Below are 20235 nucleotides of genomic sequence, written 5' to 3' on the forward strand. Positions count from 1 at the left end.
TTAAAATAGGATGTCTTAGGGTCGTGATTTCGCCATTTAAATTAGGCCCCCGCTCCTCTAGGGTGGGCGCCTTCCTGTGCCTGAAATCAGGCAAGTAAAGATGGGGTGAGGGGGGGGGTGTTGGGAACACGTTGGAATGCAGCATGAACCCACATGCCATCTTAACCTGCTGCTTGCACCGTTCCTGCCGGGCAGGGTGGGTGAAAGCCAGGCCTACAATTTGTACTGAGAAATCTAAAATGCATTTTCTGTGAACAATAATTAATTACAATTTCTAGATTTAAACAAAATACAGCTGGCACAATCATTCCCTTACACCGTTTAAAATTAATTTTGCAACTTGTTTCTGATATTCTCTGAATGGCCCATCTAGCTGTTATCCAGATTATTCCTCAGATGAAAGTCCTCAAGTTAATGCCTTATGATGTTGTCAGATTTTTATAGAGAAAAAATTATAAATTATTATGTGCTTTTCCACTCTACTGCAAGGGGCAGGATTTACAAGCAGTCGCTGCTAGCACAAAGGTTGTTTCTCTGAAGTAAAAATTAAATACTTGACAATAGTCTAAATGTGAAACTTTCTCTGAAAAAAAGCTTTTAAATTAATTATCTAGCTGGTTTTCAAATTGTCTGGATAAAGAATCTCAGAATTCCTGTTGCTGCAGGAGGGAAGAGAGTTTTCAAGTTGTACACTAAGAATCATCTTGTTGTATGCTGGGAAATTCTGCACTCCACACATACTCAGACTGCTGCATTCAGGGAATTGTCGGCAAAAAGTGCTTGTGGAGAGAAAAATATCAATTGCAAGCCCAGGATTTCGAGAGAGGCTGAGTCCTTCACTAAAATATAGACCTATGGTAAATTTAATCATGTTATTGTGAAATATGTAATTCTTGATGTTTTGATTTTGTTTAAAAATTTATATTTGGACTTCAGAAATTTCAATTACTGAGAAAAAGTGTTGGACAAAAATAAATTATTTTTAAGTGATCTGATTGGATAGTTTGGTCAGCCTTCTGCTCTTCTAATAAATAAATATATGAGTGAATTACAATTAATACATTTGCATCCCACTCATCAGGTGGAAGAAATTTGCTTGAGATAGTAACATTTATATACCACCTGCAGGAAGTTTTGCTAAATTATAAATTGTTTAGCATAAACTGATAAATTAATAAATGTGTCAGGAAAAATTAGACAATCTAAAGTAAGTAGAAAAAAAGGGCTATACAGTAAAGTGTGACCAAAAAAGCATGACAGGAAAGTAAGTGTTCTTACTTACTGACAGGAATTGTACACTACAAAAAACAACATTTAACTTTGATAAGGCAGATTTTGAGGAAATAAGGAGTGAGCTCAGGAAAGTGGATTGGACAGCACAGTTAGAAGGAAAAAGCATGGGAGAAATGTGGGTTATGTTGAAAACCACTATACACAGAGTGCAGCACAAATACATACCACTAGCAAGAATGTTACAAATTCACAGATCTGCAATTGACAGTTCCTCATGTTCAATATCACCGGCTACTCCTGTATGTGGACCCCAGAAGCACACCTTTACTGCCCAATATTAAGCTAAATGATAGTGTGACCTGGGCATCATAACAATAGATCCCTTGTTGTATATAATGGATGCCATGGCCTTATACTTGCCGTCATGTACATTTTCCTGTCTTTATGATAGATGGACTGAAGGGCACTCTAGTAAGACAACAAGCTGGTTCATTTTACATGCAATATATTAATGAACAGAATGCAGTTTTCCAGTGAGTCATATCTATTTCCTACTGCTTCTTGTGCCAAATAAAAACAATTAAATGTGCAACTTTTTAGGTAGAACCCATTTATAAACTAGATGTCCCTAGAAATAGTCAGCCCTGAATTCTTGTTTCAGGCCATGCATGACCACACCCCTGCCTGGAGTCCCTTTCTCTCTGATAATCATGAGAGTGAGATCTCTCTGTGTCTCTCACTTTCTCAAGGGAGAGGGAGAGAAGGGGAGAGGGAGAGAGAGAGAGAGCGAGCGCTTGGATTCTTCCCTGAACTCTGTGTGACTAGGATTGGTCTATCAAGTTTCTAAAGTTAAAACCATGAAGAAACACTCCCTAGGTGTGGAAGCTTGACATTTGTATTGTCAGTTAAGCTAAGCTAGAAATAACGAACGTAAACTGTTCTATCAGGGTTCAAACTGCTATTGAACATACTTAACAAATTCTTGTTCTCTCAAAACTGATATGACATGTAAAAGTAAACAGCCCGATGTCTGTAATCTGGGCGGTCTGGTATTTCATTCTGAGAACAATCCTAATCAACGCTCTAAATGGCCTGTCCCTCTTTGGGAGTTAACCTGTTGTAAGTTGAATCTGACCTTATATCAATAACATAACATTACATAAATTAAACAAAATCCCTATCAAGAAAAATAGGTAATGGCATGAGAAACAAAATGACCATTTAGGACCAAAGGACAGTCCACCAACTAATTTTGGTTCCAGGCTGTCTGAAAGTGAATTGCCAAGCTGGTTTAGAAACTGAATGCTGCAGCATCTATTATGTGCTGCATTCACATTTTTCAATCTGATAGATTAAGGTATTGCAAACATAATTATGAGATGTACTTAGCCTGCACTGACACAGATAATTGTGTAAAGATGTCACAGTGAAGGTTTTTTTTAATTTAAAAGAGGTCTCATTACATTTGTACTGTGTATGATGTAACAGTACAGCACTAGCATGTAATGTTTACTCAAGCCATTTCGACAGGGAAAGGTGGTGGCATTGGTAAACAGCAACACAATGAGGCCGCTGACAAACTTTGAACAAAGCACGCTGGTCTACACTGATATGGTGACGGTGAGCATATTCCAGTCAAGAAGGTGGGAGAGTTGGGCACCAACTGGTAGGTGCCAAATTCATGCTGTCTTCTCTTAACTTGCAGAGCAGTTAACTGAATGACTCAATGCTATCACACTGAGAACATCAGTTTTCTACATCATTACTTACAAAGGCAACAGTGAATTGGCAAAGTGTACTAAAGTCCTTGGAAATTTATCTCTGCTCTGTTTACAGATGATGGGACAGGAAGCAGCGGGATGCAGCCAGAACCACAGCAGCACATAACACCCGAGCACCCAGCATCACCATTTTCACTTGCACTAAGTGCTAATCCCCATTCTAGCATCTTAGCATTTATGGATGTGGGGGGGGCAGGAAGAACTACTATTGGACAACACAGTCATGAAAAAGCGGTAGAAGAGATTGGTGCAGATGAGAGTTAACTGTGCAGAGCAGAGAGCCATCTCATTGCCTGTTCCTCCTTGACCCCCCTCAGGCTGGAGTGCTTATTCTTTCTGCATTCCAAAAGAGGCTGGTTGAATACTGGAGCAATCCCTTGACTTTATGCTTCAGGTAGAGGGAATGATGTATACAGGCCAACCGAGAAAGCTAGCAAGAGCTGGCCAACAAAACTTGAAACATCTCTGCAAAAGCTGACAGCTCAAAACAGTCTGAAAATAGACCGTTGACATGTGAAGACGAGGAGTTAGAGTGAAAATGCAGTGGGACATAGGCTTGTCATAACCTAAGCTGCAGGAATACCCAACATTCCATCACTTTCATTGCAGTACACATAAGCATAGTTAGCAGCAGTGATGACTTTGAATTTTCCAATGCCAGAGAAAAATGCTGATTTTTCTTGTAAAACATTGAAAAGGTGACAGTCAGTATAAAAAAGATGATGGTTGACATGTGTGCTGATGACTAAATGGTTTTCTGATAATGGAATTTTCTACTGTTGATTACTTTGGGCACTGAAATAGCTCACGACATGGAATCTATTAAAGAAGGAATCCTGACCACCAATCCAGAGAGCCACCACCTGCAGTCAGGAGGGTGGGGAGGATCGCCAATCGGGAAAGGGGGGAATCTCGGCAATCGGGGGATGTGTCACGGCAATCGGGGGGGGGGGGGGGGATCTTGGCATCGGGGTGGGTCTCTGAATTGGGGGGGTCTCTGAAATGGGGGGGTCTGCTCGGTTTCCCCTCTACCCCACCTTCGGTTTCCTCTCGTCCCCTGCTCACGAGTGGTTCTTGGAACTTGTTGCACGGCAGCTGCTGGTGCGAAACCATGAGCAAAAATACTCGGGACCCAACCTTTATAAGGTAAATGCAGTAACATTTGTAGAAATCATGTGATCAAATACCACATGATCAGATGTCCATTGTCAGATGTCCCATGGTCAGATGTCCCATGGTCAGTTGTCACGTGGTCAGAATGTCACATGGTCAAACCTCCAGGAATGCCTCCAACTAGACTGGGCAACTCTAATATACGAGTGGAAATATTATACATCCTCCATCACTTCTGGTGGGAAATCCTGGAAGTGGCAGAGGTGAATGGGGAGATGGTGGAGCGACTCGAGTTGCATTTACCGCCAAAGTCCACCTGGGAGCCAGCGTAACTCAAGCAGGAAAATCTATGCTAGTAAATCCAAAGACCAATCTTGATATACAGAGAAAGATCAGCATTGATTTGCTGATTATACTGAAGACAAGACATGTCTGGATTGTTACAGCAAATCCTACAGAATAGATACAAAATGATTTGATCCAGTTCCTGAGAAACAAACAACACAAATTTCTGCCAGTATAACGAGTTTCATAATTAAACAGAAAGAAGTTTGGCTTCAGCGTCTAATTTCTGCAATATATAGTATTTTTTTCCAGACCCAACACTTTCACAGGGAGGGCTTTTGCTTTTGCGAAGACAGCACTTTACTGTAGAACACTCAAAAAATCAATATTGCTCTGAGAAGCCAAGTAATGAAGACAATCTATTTGCAGCTCGGTACTAACTACTTTAAATTGAGAATTGACAGTTCTAGTTAAGCCATGGGGTGAGCAAGGGGGAAATCAGATTTTGACTCACATTTTGTTACCCTATTTAAAATATCTTATTTATATATATCTATGCATACAGATAGATAGTTATCTATATCTATCTACACATACACACTGCAGGTAATATGCAACCATCTGTCTTACTGCAGAGAACGCTACCTGAGAGAACTTTCAATTCATTTGATTGATATTACATATTTACTTACTGCAAATGGCTTATAATCTCCACTCACAGACATCCTTCCACAAGGATGTGAGGAACTCTATTCTACTCAAAGAAAGATTTGCATTTATATAGCACTTTTCATCACCTCAGGACATCCCAAAGCACTTTACAGCCAATTAATTACTTTTTGAAGTTTAGTCACTGTTGTAATGTAGGAAACATGGCAGCCAATTTGCACACAGCAAGGTCCCACAAACAGCATTTTGATAATGACCAGATAATCTGTGTTACTGATGTTGGTTAAGGGATAAATATTGGGCAGGACACCAGGGAGAACTCCCCTGCTCTTCTTCGAACTAGTGCCACCTGAGAGAGCAAACGGGGCCTCGGTTTAACGTCTCATCCGAAAGACTGGACCCCCTCAGTAGCACACTGGAGTGTCAGCCTAGATATTATGCTTAAGTCACTGGAGTAGGAAATGAACCCACAACCTTCATAACTCAGAGATGACAGTGCTACCCACTGAGCTATGACTGACTCCTGTCTTGCTTGGATATCAGCAAGAGCTTATTTAAAGGAATCAAAGCTTGACTCTGTGAAAGAGACATCAGCAATTAATATGTATTAAGATAATACATGGGATTAAAGGGACAGTGGCAGCATGGATACAAAATTGGCTAAGAGACAGAAAGCAGAGAATAGTGGTGAACGATTGTTTTTCAGACTGGAGGCAAGTATACAGGGGTCAGATATAGGACCACTGCCTTTTTGATATATATTAATGACCTGGACTTGGGTATAGAGGGTATCATTTCAAAGTTTGCAGATGACACGAAACTCGGAAATGTAGTAAACAGTGAGGAGGATAGTAACAGACTTCAGGAGGACATAGGCAGACTGGTGAAATGGGCAGACACATGGCAGATAAAATTTAATGCAGAGAAATGTGAATTGATACATTTTAGTAGGAAGAATGAGGAGAGACAATATAAACTAAATGGTACAATTTTAAAGGGGGTGCAGGAACAGAGAACCTTGGAGGGCCTTTTCAGCTTCCCGATCCTCTTCCCACAGGCCTTCGCCTGGCGGGAAAGTCATGCTGCTTCTCCGCTCAGGTCAAAGTTAAAATCGCTGTTGGGGCCCGATGACGTCATCATAACCTGGTTTGCATATGTGAATTAGGATCCCGTCGGCTTGGGGCATACCGTTAAAATCCAAAATGGCAAGATCCAGGTGATCTGGTGAGTGAATAACCGAGGGTATTTTAACTGCCCACATGGCCAGTTTCTGCTGATGGGTAGGATTAAAATTCTCTTGTATCTATTTGCTTTTGCTGAATCTCATTACATTAATTAAATTTGGTTTGTAAAACTCTGTCGCTGCTTTGTGACTGGAATATTATATCAAAAAAAGCATCAGAAATAAACGTGATGGCTTTTGTAAATTTGTAAGTAACCCCTCTCCGCCCATGCATACATTCCACCCAAAGAGAACAATAAATAATGTGCGTGAATGAATGGGGAAACCCATTTCTAAACAAATGCCATACTTTGAATTGTTTAGATCACAAAATACGAAGTGACAACTTCATACTATAGCACAAAGTGGAAAATTTATCATAGAGTTAGAGACAGCTCTAACTGTACTTTTAAAACAGAGTTCTGCCTACTGAAAGTGGACATGACTTACTGAGTTGCAAATAGTTCGATGTGACCTCGTAGGGCCGATTTTAATTCATTCTGCCCGCAGGCACGGGCCGGTAGCAGCCCAAAAATCGTGGAGGTGTACTTACCATCCTGTTCTTGCCTGCCGCCATTTTATTTGGGGCCTTCAATACGGCAGCCCAGATACTAACCCAAATCAGGCAGGAACCTCATTGAAGTATTTAAATTGGGATACTATGATGGCAATTGGCCCCTAACACCATTTTCAGTGGAAAAAGCAGAAATAGTGCACAGTGCTTGACCCTCCCAATACTACCAGGTAGTGCAGGCATAAAATGACATTTGGAAGTGTTATTTAAAGGGGCACTCATTTGCAAATACTCAGATTATTGGAATCTGCATAAAATTCACCTGGGTGGATTTCTTCACAATGATTTCCATTGGAAATCGCTGATTTTCTGTTTTCTTCTGCTTCAAAGCCTTCAAGAAGCCCAGTGAGAGACTGAAGATGGGAGTCATCCTGGCCACTCTATTCTGGTTGGAGGAAGAGAAGCAAGAAGAGCAGCAGCAGCAGCAGTTGGGGGTCTGAGGAGACCACACAGGAGGACCGCTTGCCAGCATCCCCACCATGCTCCAAGGGTCTATAGGCCAAGAATCGGTTACATCTAATTTTCAGAGGATCAATGCATCAGTAGGCTATGCTTCTACAGAGAGGCTGTCATAAACCTGTTCAGCCTCTTATAACAAGACCTGTAACCCACTCTCCCAGCTGGCCATGCATTGCATGTGGCTGTCAAAGTAACTATAGCCCAAAATTATTTTGCCTCAGGCTCTTTCCACTCAGTCTGGAGCCCATGCCTGTGTCATGCAGGTCACCGAAGCCCTCTTTGTCAAGGCCAACAAATTTATAACATTCCCCATAAGCTTCAGGGGGGTGATTTTAAACCCCAAGAACAGATGGGTTGGGGGCGGGAGGGAGTTGAAAATTGTTGTTTTTTAGAGTCGCAACCACAAAATGTTTGGACTTTGTGTTCCCAGTGGGAAGCCTGTACTTTTACGCGCTGACTTTAAACCCAGAAATAAAGCCGGGTTGCAGTCGTGGTCCAAAAAACAACTATTTTCAACACCCACCCTTTCTTGGGGTTTAAAACCATCCTCCAGCAGCCTGCAGGAAAAGGCTGTAGGCTTTGCTGCCATAGCAAGCTTCCCACAAGTTCAGGCTTTGATTGACTGCAACCATGTACTAATCAGGACATCTCCCAATGAACCAGTAGCCTTCACAGATAGAATATGCTTCCACTGCATTAAAGTTCTGTTGGTGAGTGATCACCACCAGTTCATCGTGCAGGTCTGTGCCCATATTCCTGGTAGCAGTCATAGGGGAAAAAATTGGATAGGGGTCGTTCTTGGGCGTGGATTGCGTGATGTGCTATTACCCTGTGCCCAATGACCCCTGCGTAGTCAGGACGCAAGTTTCGGCCGGCCCGAGGACTCACCTGCAATCAGCGTTCTGTTCCAGGCCTTGCACATGGAATCAATGCAATTTTCACTTTCCACCACCGGGGGAGCTCAGTCTTTTAAAGAGAGGAGTAAGGTCAACTGTCAAGTGGTGTCTCCTACCAACTGCATCATGCACTACATCCCCCACATACCAAAAAACTCTTTCCATCAGTACTCAAGTCTTCCAACCAGATGCTTTCTCTCACCCTTACACATTACCACTGTTTCAAGCTGCCCACCCACAACTCACAGGCCACACACACTGGCAGCTATTCAACTATGACAGGCACATCACCCAGACACACGTCTCACTTTGTTGCAGGAAAAGGTGGCACATATCAGGAGGCAGCAAGTGGCAGTGGCATTTAGCCCCTCGAGCCTGTTCCACCATTCAATGAGATCATCGTGCACCTGTGACCTAACTCCATATACCCGCCTTAGCCCCATATCCCTTAATACCCTTGGTTCACAGAAATTTATCAATCTCAGATTTAACATTCACAAGTGAGCTAGCATCAACTGCCGTCTGCAGAAGAGCGTTCCAAATGTCTCCCACCCTTTGCATGTAGAAGCATTTCCTAACTTCACTCCTGCACATCCTGGCTCTAAATGTTTGGCTAGGTCCCTGTGTCCTAGTATTGAAGTCTAGGAGACCTCCAAAAACAATTACAAATGTCTCAGCAGCCAGAATCAATGATCCAGCCACTAACCTGTAAATCCTGCATGGTCGCTTTAAATAGCACTGATGGGGGGTCTTCCAGGCACTCTAAGACACATTCAGGTGGTCAGGGTTAAGACTGCGTTGAGTTGAGTGTTACACACCATTTTGGGACTTATCACTTTAAATCAACATTGCACACTGATTGAAGCCATTTTCTCCCTACTTTACATGATTCCAGCATTCGTTATCTGCGCCTGTGCTAACTCCTATACCAAGATGGCGTCTGGCGCACATCACGCTGGAAACGCGCGTGCGCATCCAAGACGCCATCTTGGATGTCGGTGAGGCCGTGTACCGCCGAAACAACGGGCGCTACACGGCCCAATTTAACGCCCAGAATACCTAGATATTGTGCTAGTTCACTATCCCTCCCACTCTTTGACCAGGCTCAGCAAGTCAGAGGCTGGCTTCTTGGGGACAAGTGCTGACCTCTAGGAGCTCAGGCCTGAGAGGGGTTCATGTGGCTTTGAAGATAGCTTATGTGACACAAATAAATTTCATACTGAAGAGAAACAGCATAAAATCATTTGTTTGCACAGTTCTTTTAACAATTGGCAAGAAGGTACAAGTAGAGCCATGGGACCACCACAGCTATCATCAAACAGACCACTGGACTACTTAAACAATGCTTTTGCTGTCCAGACAGGTCTGGAGGCTTTCCCACAGAGTCTCTCCTGGATTGCAGTTGTCTGCTGCATTCTACACAACCTTGCTGTACAACGGGGATAGCACAGGTCTACAGCGTGAAGACCTTTCACCATTTGACGAGGGAAACCGTGACAATGGTGAGGATGGAGCAGAAGCCCAACATCAGACCTCTTCACAGTCAAATGACAGATGGACACTTCAGCTGATCGACTCCTTCCTGCCCACTCAACCACCCCTACATTAACAGCTTCAACACTCTCGCTACTAGTCCTTCCACACAGTAATAAAGAACTTCCAACCTCTGACCATTGATATACATGACACTTGACACTTCAGGCTCACCCACTACTACAGAACCACAAGGCAGGCAAAGCCACAAAGTCAAATGTTGTGATTTTTTTTAATGGCTGACAGAAGAGCCATAAAATATAAAGTTCATCCATGTGTTAAAGTTCTTTTCTCAAGTATTTTCTTGCCTATTCTACAAGGTGCTTCCCCCAATGGCTTCAGTATGGATGGTGGAAGGCTGCTGATGCTAGGATCAGGCTCTTGTGGTCACCGACCTCTAGGAGCTCAGGCCTGAGTGGGGTTCATGTGGCTTTGAAGATAGCTTATGTGACACAAATAAATTTCATACTGAAGAGAAACAACATAAAATAATTTGTTCGCACAGTTCTTTTAATAAACAGAAACTGAAATGGATACCAGTCACAACACAATCAAAAGAAACCCCTCGCTTTGCTCTCAAAATGACTTGTGTTCTACAATTTTAACCTCTGATTTTAGACTCACTTGTAATGCTCTGACAGTGTACACGGCTACACGCAGAGAGAGAGGCAATTCCGTACCTGTAGCCTAGATCCTACCTTCCATTTGATTGTAATATGCAGTACTTTGCTTATGTAAATAAATGTGTGATCCTGTGAAGCAAACTTGGAACCCAGTAAAGATGGGGAAAAAGAAACAGTTTTGGTGAAATTATTGCATCCAGACACTTACCTTTAAACTTCAAACTAATACTTTTCATTTCTCAACCGTTGAAGTTCCCTTTGTACCTGTGCTTTCTCAGGAGCATGAGCAAAGCCTCACAGATCAAACCTATGGCGCTGTGTATCTCTTGAATGTCAACAGTTTAAAGTACAACTCAGCATTGGATTTCACAAGCATTATGATAGTGTTTACTTATTTAAGTTATATTATTAGTTCTCACTTAGAACACAGGCCCGCCTGCCTTCCCCAGCTAATGTTTCACATTCTCATTACTGTGCTTTAGTGCTGGCCATGCTTCTACCTGCACAAGGATAACCGTGCCTTGGATTTAATGAATGTGTTTCCTAACAACACAAATCACTTGCACTGCAACGGTAAACTCTATCATTATGATGCTGTAACCACAAAGTTTCACTCTAAATGTCACAAAACAAAGTACAATCAAAACAGAAATCTGTCTTTTCAGAGGCTTTTTAGGTCAGTAATAGTAATTTCTGTTTTTACTCAATCTCACTGTTAGAATTTTCCTTCTTAAAGTTCTACCTAATAATATTAAAACAATCAGATCACCAAAGGTCCACTTGTAGGTCTGTCAACCTATAGAGAGCATGGTAACATTAATTGAACTGAATGTGGCATTGAGAATGGTATACTGTATCTTTATAAATAGTCTCTCAACTGCAACATATTGGGCCCGATATTAGGAGGGAGACAGGTTGCCAGCAGGGGGTCGACTGGGCGCATGGATAACCCGCCCAGTAAAATCGGTGGGTTCCCCATGCAATTGTAAGTAAATTGAAGCCACTCACCTTGGCTTCCGGGTTTCGCGCTGGAAAGCTGCGCAGAGGCGGACTGCGCACCCACATCATAGGCTGTCAGTTGGAGGAGCCCTATTTAAAGGGGCAGTCCTCCACTGACTGATGCTGCAAAATTACAGCATGGAGCAGGCCAGGGGGAAGGCTGCTCCCAGGTTTAATGATGCCTCACTCCAGGTCCTACTGGATGGGGTGAGGAGGAGGGGGAAGACAGAGATCTTCTCCCTGGTGGACGGGAGGAAGTGGCCTGCCTCTGCCACCACGAAGGCCTGGCTCGAGGTGGCAGAGGAGGTCACCAGCACCACCAACATATCACGCACCTGTATACAGTGCAGGAGGAGCTTCAATGACTTAAGTAGGTCAGCCGAAGTGAGTACACTTACTCATTCCCCTACACTCCGTCTGCCACATCACCGTCCCCACCCCACATCTCCTTCTGCACTGACAACACTACTCTGTCACATCACTCCTCACACCCACTGAAAGCTCATCCTCATCTTACCTGCACTTACTCACCTCGCCAGTACTCATCCCATCACTACCACTCAACCCAATCCTCATACAATCTCATGGCTCTATCTCATACTCAACCTCTCATGCATCTTTTTCACGGTCAGCCTCACCCAACCTGCCACTACCTGTGCTGAAGCCACAGGGCATGCATCACATATGTGTAGTAGGAAGCGTAAGGCAAACGTGTCGTGAGCATGAAGGGGATGCACAAGGGTGTTTGAGGGTTTGTCATGGTTTTTACTTATATTTGATTTCTGATCAACTCACATTACATATTATATTGTCACCACTACTGCCACGTCTTGGCCATTTTTGACTGGCTTGTGCAATAATGCTCTTTCATGAGGTTCTCCATGAACATCCTTGATGCCACCCATTGGGTCACCCTACAGTGGGTGTATGTGTAGTTGCACGACTACTTTGTGCAGGTGCCTGTTGCGCAGCACTGTGTTGTGTAGCTCCACGTGGCGGAGGTGGACGGCGTGCCTGGTGAGGCTGGTGATGTTGCTCGTCCTCCAATGGAGTGATGAATGCAGCAATGGACCCCCCCCCAACCCCCATCCTGATGGTGTGAGTGTGAGGGGGTCCACAAAGTAGGTAAATGTGTTTGGACAGCAGAGTTTAGGGTATGATTTAATAGTTTAGAGTGTGGAGACAACGGTGTGGCAGGCAAAACTTTGTCTGAGGTGACAGAGTGCCCTGCTGCAATGAATGAGGGTTTACCTCGCACCTGTTAAATGGACCTTTGCAGCTGCCACTGGCTGCTGGCTGCAACACGTCTGTTTAAACAGGGAGTGTTTCCCCCAGCATGGAAAACACGCTCTGGGTAGTCCAAAATCTGAATCCTCCTAAAATCTCTTCAACTAATGAGGTCTGTAAATGACCTCAAGTACCCAGATAATGATCTTAACTGGGATCCCGCTGGCTTTGATTGCCGGTGGGAGTCTCGCATGTGGGGGCTGCGCGCGCACCGATTCGCGTCACTGGGGAACCCAGAAGTGGGCGGGTTGGAGCCGGGCTCCGGAACCGCTCCGGGAATCCCCAATTTTAGGAGCATCCCCCTGCCACGAACGCACCCGCTCGGCCATCCGAAAATTGACCCCATTATTTCAGTTACAGTAGAACTCAATTATTTCCATCAGCAGAATTCTGCCATATTAACAAAATCTATTTCAAATCTGATAGATTGATGGCAGAACTGCAGCCTTCAAAAGCACATTGTGGAAGAATCAATTCCTATGATGGTATTCACAGATGGAATCAGAGGCAGGCAATGGTAATGGAAGCGGTCTTTGTGATGGAGAAGATATGGGTCAGAAGCTCAGCCTGGGGTCAAACAGGTCGTTGAAGTTGTGAACAGTTTGTTTCAGCCTGAGATAGTGGCCAGGGATGGAGTTGGTGATGAAGATATGAAGCTTGGAGCAGTCACTGAAGATGATGGATTTCCGTCTTCCCAATGTTTAGCTGGAGGAAGTTACAGCCCATCCAAGACCAGATGTCAGATAAACAGTCTTTTGGAGCCCCTTTTTAACCACTTAATCTGTTTGAAGTTGAGTGATCAGATGAAACAAGACTACGTCCAGAAATACAGTTAAGAATGTTTATACAACACTTAACCACATTATGGGATTTTTAACTTTTGGCTTAGGAGAGATTTCAGGTTATATTAAATCGAGATGAAGTTATGAAGGTAAATTCAGCCCATAAGGGATTAAATCCACATAACACACTATGCTTCTGGAAATCTGAATTAAATCCATACAAAGTGGCTGGAGAAATGGATACCACATCAACTTGAGACAATGAGGTTTGTTAACACAATCCAAAGGTGAATGTGAGAGTAATATTAGAATGCCCTCTCCTCACAAAGTACAGCATGGGGGTCTTAGCTGAACAGGCCAAGTGGGAGGTTTCTGATTCAAGGTAGACAATTTGATTGGCAAATCAATTGGCTAATCTCTAGACATAGAAATCTGGGGGAGGGTCAGAGGTCAAGCCTTTGGCTTCCTGTCCAGCTAAAAAAAAGAGACATACTGCAGAAATCTGAAGGGAAAGGCAGACACAGAGGTAGGGAACTCTCTTCCTAAAGTTAGTGCTGATCTTTTACATCCACTCGAGAGGGCAGAATAGGGCCTCAGTTTAATAGCTGATTCAAACGACAGCACCTCCAACAGTGCAGCATTCCCTCAGACCCGCACTAAGTACTGCACTGAAATTTTGAAGTTAATAGTCACCAGAAGAAAAACTATAGCATACACAAACTCCTGACTATTTATTTATTTAATCAGTAATCTTCCTACCTTTCTGCCACAGCTCTACTTCACAGGCTCTCAGCTTACAAATCCTTCGACCCATGAAGCCTTAACTCAGGTCTCAGACTTTGTACCTTCTGAGCTACAATAACAATACTTTATGGCAATTCACAATAATAATAAATAGAAGTAAAACTGTATATACCAATAATATAAATTATAAAACAGTCAGAGTATACCTATATATAACAAATAAAGCCAAAATGGTAACCCAACAATAATAAAGTTCGCTGGTGGGGTTACATGTAGTGTGACATGAACCCAAGATCCCGGTTGAGGCCGTCCTCATGGGTGATTGCCTTGGCAACGGGCAGTAATCACCAGGCTTTGTTATGTGATCTTAAAATGCGAAGGATTCGAAATTGTCATCTCCACACCGCCTGAGGAAGGGGAAAGCCCCCGAAAGCTTGTGGGATTAAAAATAAAATCGTTGGACTATAACTTGGTGTTGTAAAATTGTTTACAATTGTTAACCCCAGTCCATCACCGGCATCTCCACATCAACAATAATAAATACAGACATCACAGCAATATCATCAATTAATACAGACAAAGATGCAACTTTACGCCTTGGTGCAATCTCTCCCTATTTGAGACCCAGGCTCCACCTTCCTGACCCCTCAAAACCAGGCTTGGCCCAAATCATGTTTGTAAAATTACAAGATGACGAATATCTCAATCCTCACACTCCCAGAGATGAACAAGATAATTTCTGTGTCTATCAGAGGTTTAGAGCCCTGAATCTGCCTCCAGGTCCCTGTGATACGCAAGTGGAAAAGGATGGAGTATAAAACATAAAGAAAAAAAGTGTGTCTGCAAAAGGAATATTAAAAGAGAGAGAGAAATTGTATAAGATATGAAGCAAATAGAAGAGATGAAACAGAGACAGGGCAGGACTTACATAATGAGAGAGTGGGTGAGAAAAAGAGTTGGATGCGAACCAGATACTGACAGACAAAAAGTATGTAAGAGGTAAAGCGAGAAGGAAAAGTGCGAGTCAGTAAGAATGAGTGGGAGAGGCAGTTACAGGAATATTCGGAATAGGTTAAAGCCTAATTTTTTGTAAATAAAAGTTTCCAATGCTGTAGATCAGTTCAATAGTATTGTTGGAGGTGAATAATTTCACAGCCCAATTCACTTAACTGAATACTGGAATTACCACTTTTTGGAAAGATGAGTCACCAAAATAATGAATATACCCTGCAACAGGTTAATCTGGCTTGACACCTTTCAAAAGGACAATGTGACTTGAAGCTTTGCAATTCCATGATTTAGTCAATTGTAAACAATTTTACAACACCAAGTTATAGTCCAGCAATTTTATTTTAAATTCACAAGCTTTCGGAGACTTCCTCCTTCCTCATTTACCTGAGGAAGGAGGAAGTCTCCGAAAGCTTGTGAATTTAAAATAAAATTGCTGGACTATAACTTGGTGTTGTAAAATTGTTTACAATTGTCAACCCCAGTCCATCACCGGCATCTCCACATCATGATTTAGTCAGTGTTAGTCAAATTGAACCCTTTAAAAATGTTCTGTTTATTTGATGAAGGATGGGTGGTAGAATCTGCCGCTGGGCAGGGCAGCATCAAGTCAGTTGAGGAACAATGCTGTCATCAGGGGAATATTAGGAGGGTGATTTAAAATCACAGTGAGATTGATTACAAGTCAATTTCAATAAATAGACCTTTTTTTTGGAATGTGGTTACATTTTTAAACCTAAATGAGTGAGTCTCATACCAAATGAGTATGGCTGTACAGTTTTCATGGTCTGCAGAGTCTGTGAAATCAAGTGGTGTCAGGGCGAGTCCATGAAGTTTATCAATGTCTCCTAAAATCAAAGTAAAACACTATAAAACGAATTGATAACATCAACAGGGACCACCTAACTTAACCCATGCAGCTATCAAAAATCTACAGCCCTACAAATTAGTAAGACTTGATAAAATGACTGTCAGGCTATCCTGTTAGGTGCAAGTTGCTGCAGTGCATCCCGTAAATAGTACACACTGCAGCCACAGTAAAGCCATAGGTGGAGGGAGTAGATGTTTAAGCCAGTGGATGGACTGCTTTGTCTTGGATGGTGTCGAGCTTTTTGAGTGTTGTTGCAGCTAATTATATAAAGGTTTCAGAAAGAAAATAATCCACATGGATTAGATGAGAATAATCAGTTCTAAACCCCACCTTTGTTATATATCTTTCAATCAGCAAAGCAGCCAAACAAAACAATGTAGTGGCCTTAATCTGTGCAACTACTACAGGGTAATTGACTCTCAGTCAGTTGATTGATTAGAACATGATCCAGTGGACAGTTGAATAATCACAAGCCATTGCATTTACTCCTGCACATGAACACAACTCTACGATTAGACTGATGTAATTTATAGCATGTGTTTGTAAACGAGCAAAAGAATTCTACCAAACACATTTTCATTGAGACAGTACCCCTTTAATTACTTTCACAGCTCAATCTTTAGCGCATAGGGGATGTGTCACAGCCAGCAGTGAAAAATGAAGCTGAGTGACTTATGAATGGTGAAGTCTCACAAGGACAGATGTTTATATCACGTCCCACTGCTGCTGATGACATCTTCCATTTATAGCAGCTTCAGTTCGCTTTCAATGGAAAAAAATTATTTCAGTGCTGTTTTGTCACTTTCTGTAGTTCAGGAAAACCAGCTGAAGCTGCTTTCCGATACAATTTTGTTTTGGCCCAAAATGAAAAAGTTTGCTGAACCTTTTTCATGAACATCCTTTTAAAAAGTCACTGGCCTAGAAATTCGATTACGCCCGGAAACGGGCGCACGGGGATGGAGCGCGCATTGCACGCGCCTATTAGTGTCGTCCCAGGCGGCACATATTATTCGTGCTGCCAGCACTACCCTTGCTATTCATTGGCTGCATGCCTGTTTGGGGGGCCAGATATGACACTGCTTAAAGACAGCCAGTCCCTCTTAAAGGGAAGGTGCACTCTGGTTGCAGATGACAGGGAGACAGTTCTGTGCACAGAAATTACTGCAGCAAGTATTGAGAGGGTACCAAGGTTTTCCAATGCTGTCTTGGAGGCCCTGGTGCAGACAGTGGACAAGAGGTGGGAGATCCTCTTCTCCCCAGGGAACAGAAAGCCCTCCAGGCAACAACCGCCGCCAGTGGAAAGAGGTCGCTGAGGAGGTCAATGCCAGGATCTTAGCTCCCAGGACGTTGCTGCAATGCTGAAAGAAGTTCAATGACTTCACCACAGTTGTCAAGGTAACAATACAGCTCTCTTACTCTCTGCTCACACCTCTACCACTGCAACCTCACTATTCACAAGACTCCCCTCCCTGCTTCCTTTCACTCTTCTTCAATCACTGCACCACACTTCACAACACCTGTCTTTTCAGACCCACACACTCAATGCAATTCCAACCCTCACTTCCCCACACCTCACATCTGACACACTGCATATCAGCTATTTGACCATGACAGGAACATTCTCTAAACACCTTAAAAGACTATCACTTACACACTCCCTTCTTTCTTGTAGGAGAAAGTTGCCCACAACACCAGACAGCACACTGCTAACAGAGGAGGCTGAGCCCACATGTACACTCTCTTTTCCCTCGAAGAAAGCATGCTGGCTATTACAGGCAGAGGCAGAGTCATGGCCGTGGTGACTAACTCACCCTACACACTCTGCATGACAAATTAAAGATGCTTTCACCAGCCACTTCTCTCTCTCTGCTCTCCCTTTACACTAAAAGCTAACTTTTGTCCCTTTCTTTCATATTTCAAGTGCTGAAGCCATGGACATACCTCTGCCACTTGAGGAAGAGGAGGCCAAAGATCTTGAAGAAGAAGAAAAGGATGAAGACCTGCTGTTTGACTAATGTCGCTGAGTGGCTTTGGTTGCCTGCTATACATTGAAGTAGCAAGCATTTTGAGCTTGACAAATATCAACACCTGTGACGTATTTGTATATTTGTTATATTTAACGTAAGATGTTTGACCTGCTTTGTTCCTGATACCAGAACACTTTTTCCTCATTTGCAGTCAGCTTGGAGGGAGTTGGGTGACAGCATTGACTTATTTGGCAACCTCCCTTCCTGAAGCTGACACTGTGCCTTTACGAGCCTCAAACAGAACCACCCTCCTATACAGCAATTCCTGCAGTAGTAGCTCCAACTCATCAGCATCAAAAGTAGCAGTGCTGCTCACATGTCTCCGCTGTACCTTTATGAAAAATCAAGATGCAGTCCTTAAGAGCTGCTGTCATGCAGGATTTTGGTCTTCCTAGCCAAGTGTGCTGCGTGCCAAACTCTCTGGGCAAATTTGCCATGTTCCTATAGCCTAGTCAAATGAGGCCATGGGGCTTATATTGCAAAATTAAATGTAGCCTGCCCCCTAAGCAGTGGGTGCGAGTACAGCTGCAAACTAGGCTGGCACACACAATTTTTGCCAGGATCACAAAATCAGGGCTCTTGTTCCAACAATCCCTGATTTCAGGGCATGATTGTTTCCCAAGTATTGTTACCATCAGAAATTGTGTGGTGTGGTTGTGTGGTGGTGGTGTGTGGTGGTGGTGTGGTGGTGGTGTGTGGTGGTGTGGTTGTGTGGTGGTTGTGTGGTGGTGGTGTGTGGTGGTGGTGTGGTGGTGGTGGTGTGGTTGTGTGTGGTGGTGGTGTGGTGGTGGTGGTGTGGTGATGGTGTGTGGTGGTGGTGTGGTGGTGGTGGTGTGGTGGTGGTGTGGTTATGTGGTGATGGTGTGTGGTGTGGTTGTGTGGTGGTGGTGTGTGGCAGTGTGGTTGTGTGGTGGTGTGGTGGTGGTGTGGTTATGTGGTGATGGTGTGTGGTGTGGTTGTGTGGTGGTGGTGGTGTGGTTGTGTGGTGGTGGTGGTGTGGTGGTGGTGTGGTTATGTGGTGGTGGTGTGTGGTGTGGTTGTGTGGTGGTGGTGTGTGGTGGTGTGGTTGTGTGATGATGGTGTGTGGTGTGGTTGTGTGGTGGTTGTGTGGTGGTTGTGTGGTTATGTGGTGATGGTGTGTGGTGTGGTTGTGTGGTGGTGGTGTGGTGGTGGTGTGGTTGTGTGGTGGTTGTGTGGTGGTTGTGTGGTTATGTGGTGATGGTGTGTGGTGTGGTTGTGTGGTGGTGGTGTGGTGGTGGTGGTTGTGTGGTGTGTGGTGGTGTGGTTATGTGGTGATGGTGGTGTGGTGTGGTTGTGTGGTTGTGTGGTGGTGGTGTGTGGTGTGGTTGTGTGGTGGTGGTGTGTGGTGGTGTGGTTATGTGGTGATGGTGTGTGGTGTGGTTATGTGGTGATGGTGGTGTGGTGTGGTTGTGTGGTGGTGGTGTGTGGTGGTGTGGTTATGTGGTGATGGTGGTGTGGTGTGGTTGTGTGGTGGTGGTGTGGTGGTGGTGTGGTTGTGTGGTGGTTGTGTGGTGGTTGTGTGGTTATGTGGTGATGGTGTGTGGTGTGGTTGTGTGGTGGTGGTGTGGTGGTGGTGGTTGTGTGTCCATGTGCATGTGTAGGGAACTATGCACATGATTGTTGCAATTAATGAGAACTATGCTAGCTTAGGCACTACAGGGATCCCTGTAACCATGGGCAGAAGGCTGAGCAGGCAAAAAGCCAACTCCCGTGGGACTGGCAATCCTATCCAGACCATTGTAGCTTCCAGGACTTCCATACAATAGGGCATAGGTGTGGACAGAAGCAGAAATCACGTGATAGTGTATCCTAAGGCCACAACCAATCAATCATGGCCTTCAAAAGGGAACTGGATAAGTACTTGAAACGAAAAAATGTGTAGGGCAACGGGGATAGGGCAGGGCAGTGGGACTAGCTGGATTGCTCGTGCATAGAGGCGGCATGGACTCGATGGGCTGATTGGCCTCCTTCCGTGCTGTAACCTTTCTATGATTCTATGATAACCGCTCCAACTGAGAGGGGTGGGTGCAATTTATGAAGCCTGTGCTGGGTGTGGTAAGATTGATATCTCATAATGCATTGAAGATTCCACATTCTGCCCCATGCCG

General features: G+C 43.8%; 1 protein-coding gene across 3 annotated transcripts in view; it reads right to left on the minus strand.

Moving 5' to 3' along the window:
• The window catches only part of LOC137334218 (protein FAM107B-like), a 178674-nt gene that overhangs the window by 34607 nt on the left and 123832 nt on the right, over window positions 1–20235 (minus strand). The window contains exon 1 of one of the 3 annotated variants that reach the window (XM_067998823.1): window positions 10597–10713. The exons of the other annotated variants lie outside the window; for them this stretch is intronic. Coding sequence (XP_067854924.1) covers window positions 10597–10624 — 28 coding nt within the window. The 5' untranslated portion in view covers window positions 10625–10713. Of the gene's footprint in view, window positions 1–10596; window positions 10714–20235 lie in introns of those variants that run through there. 3 annotated transcript variants of the gene reach the window in all.

The sequence above is a fragment of the Heptranchias perlo genome, chromosome 17 (assembly GCF_035084215.1).
Source record: "Heptranchias perlo isolate sHepPer1 chromosome 17, sHepPer1.hap1, whole genome shotgun sequence".
Lineage (NCBI taxonomy): Eukaryota > Metazoa > Chordata > Chondrichthyes > Hexanchiformes > Hexanchidae > Heptranchias > Heptranchias perlo.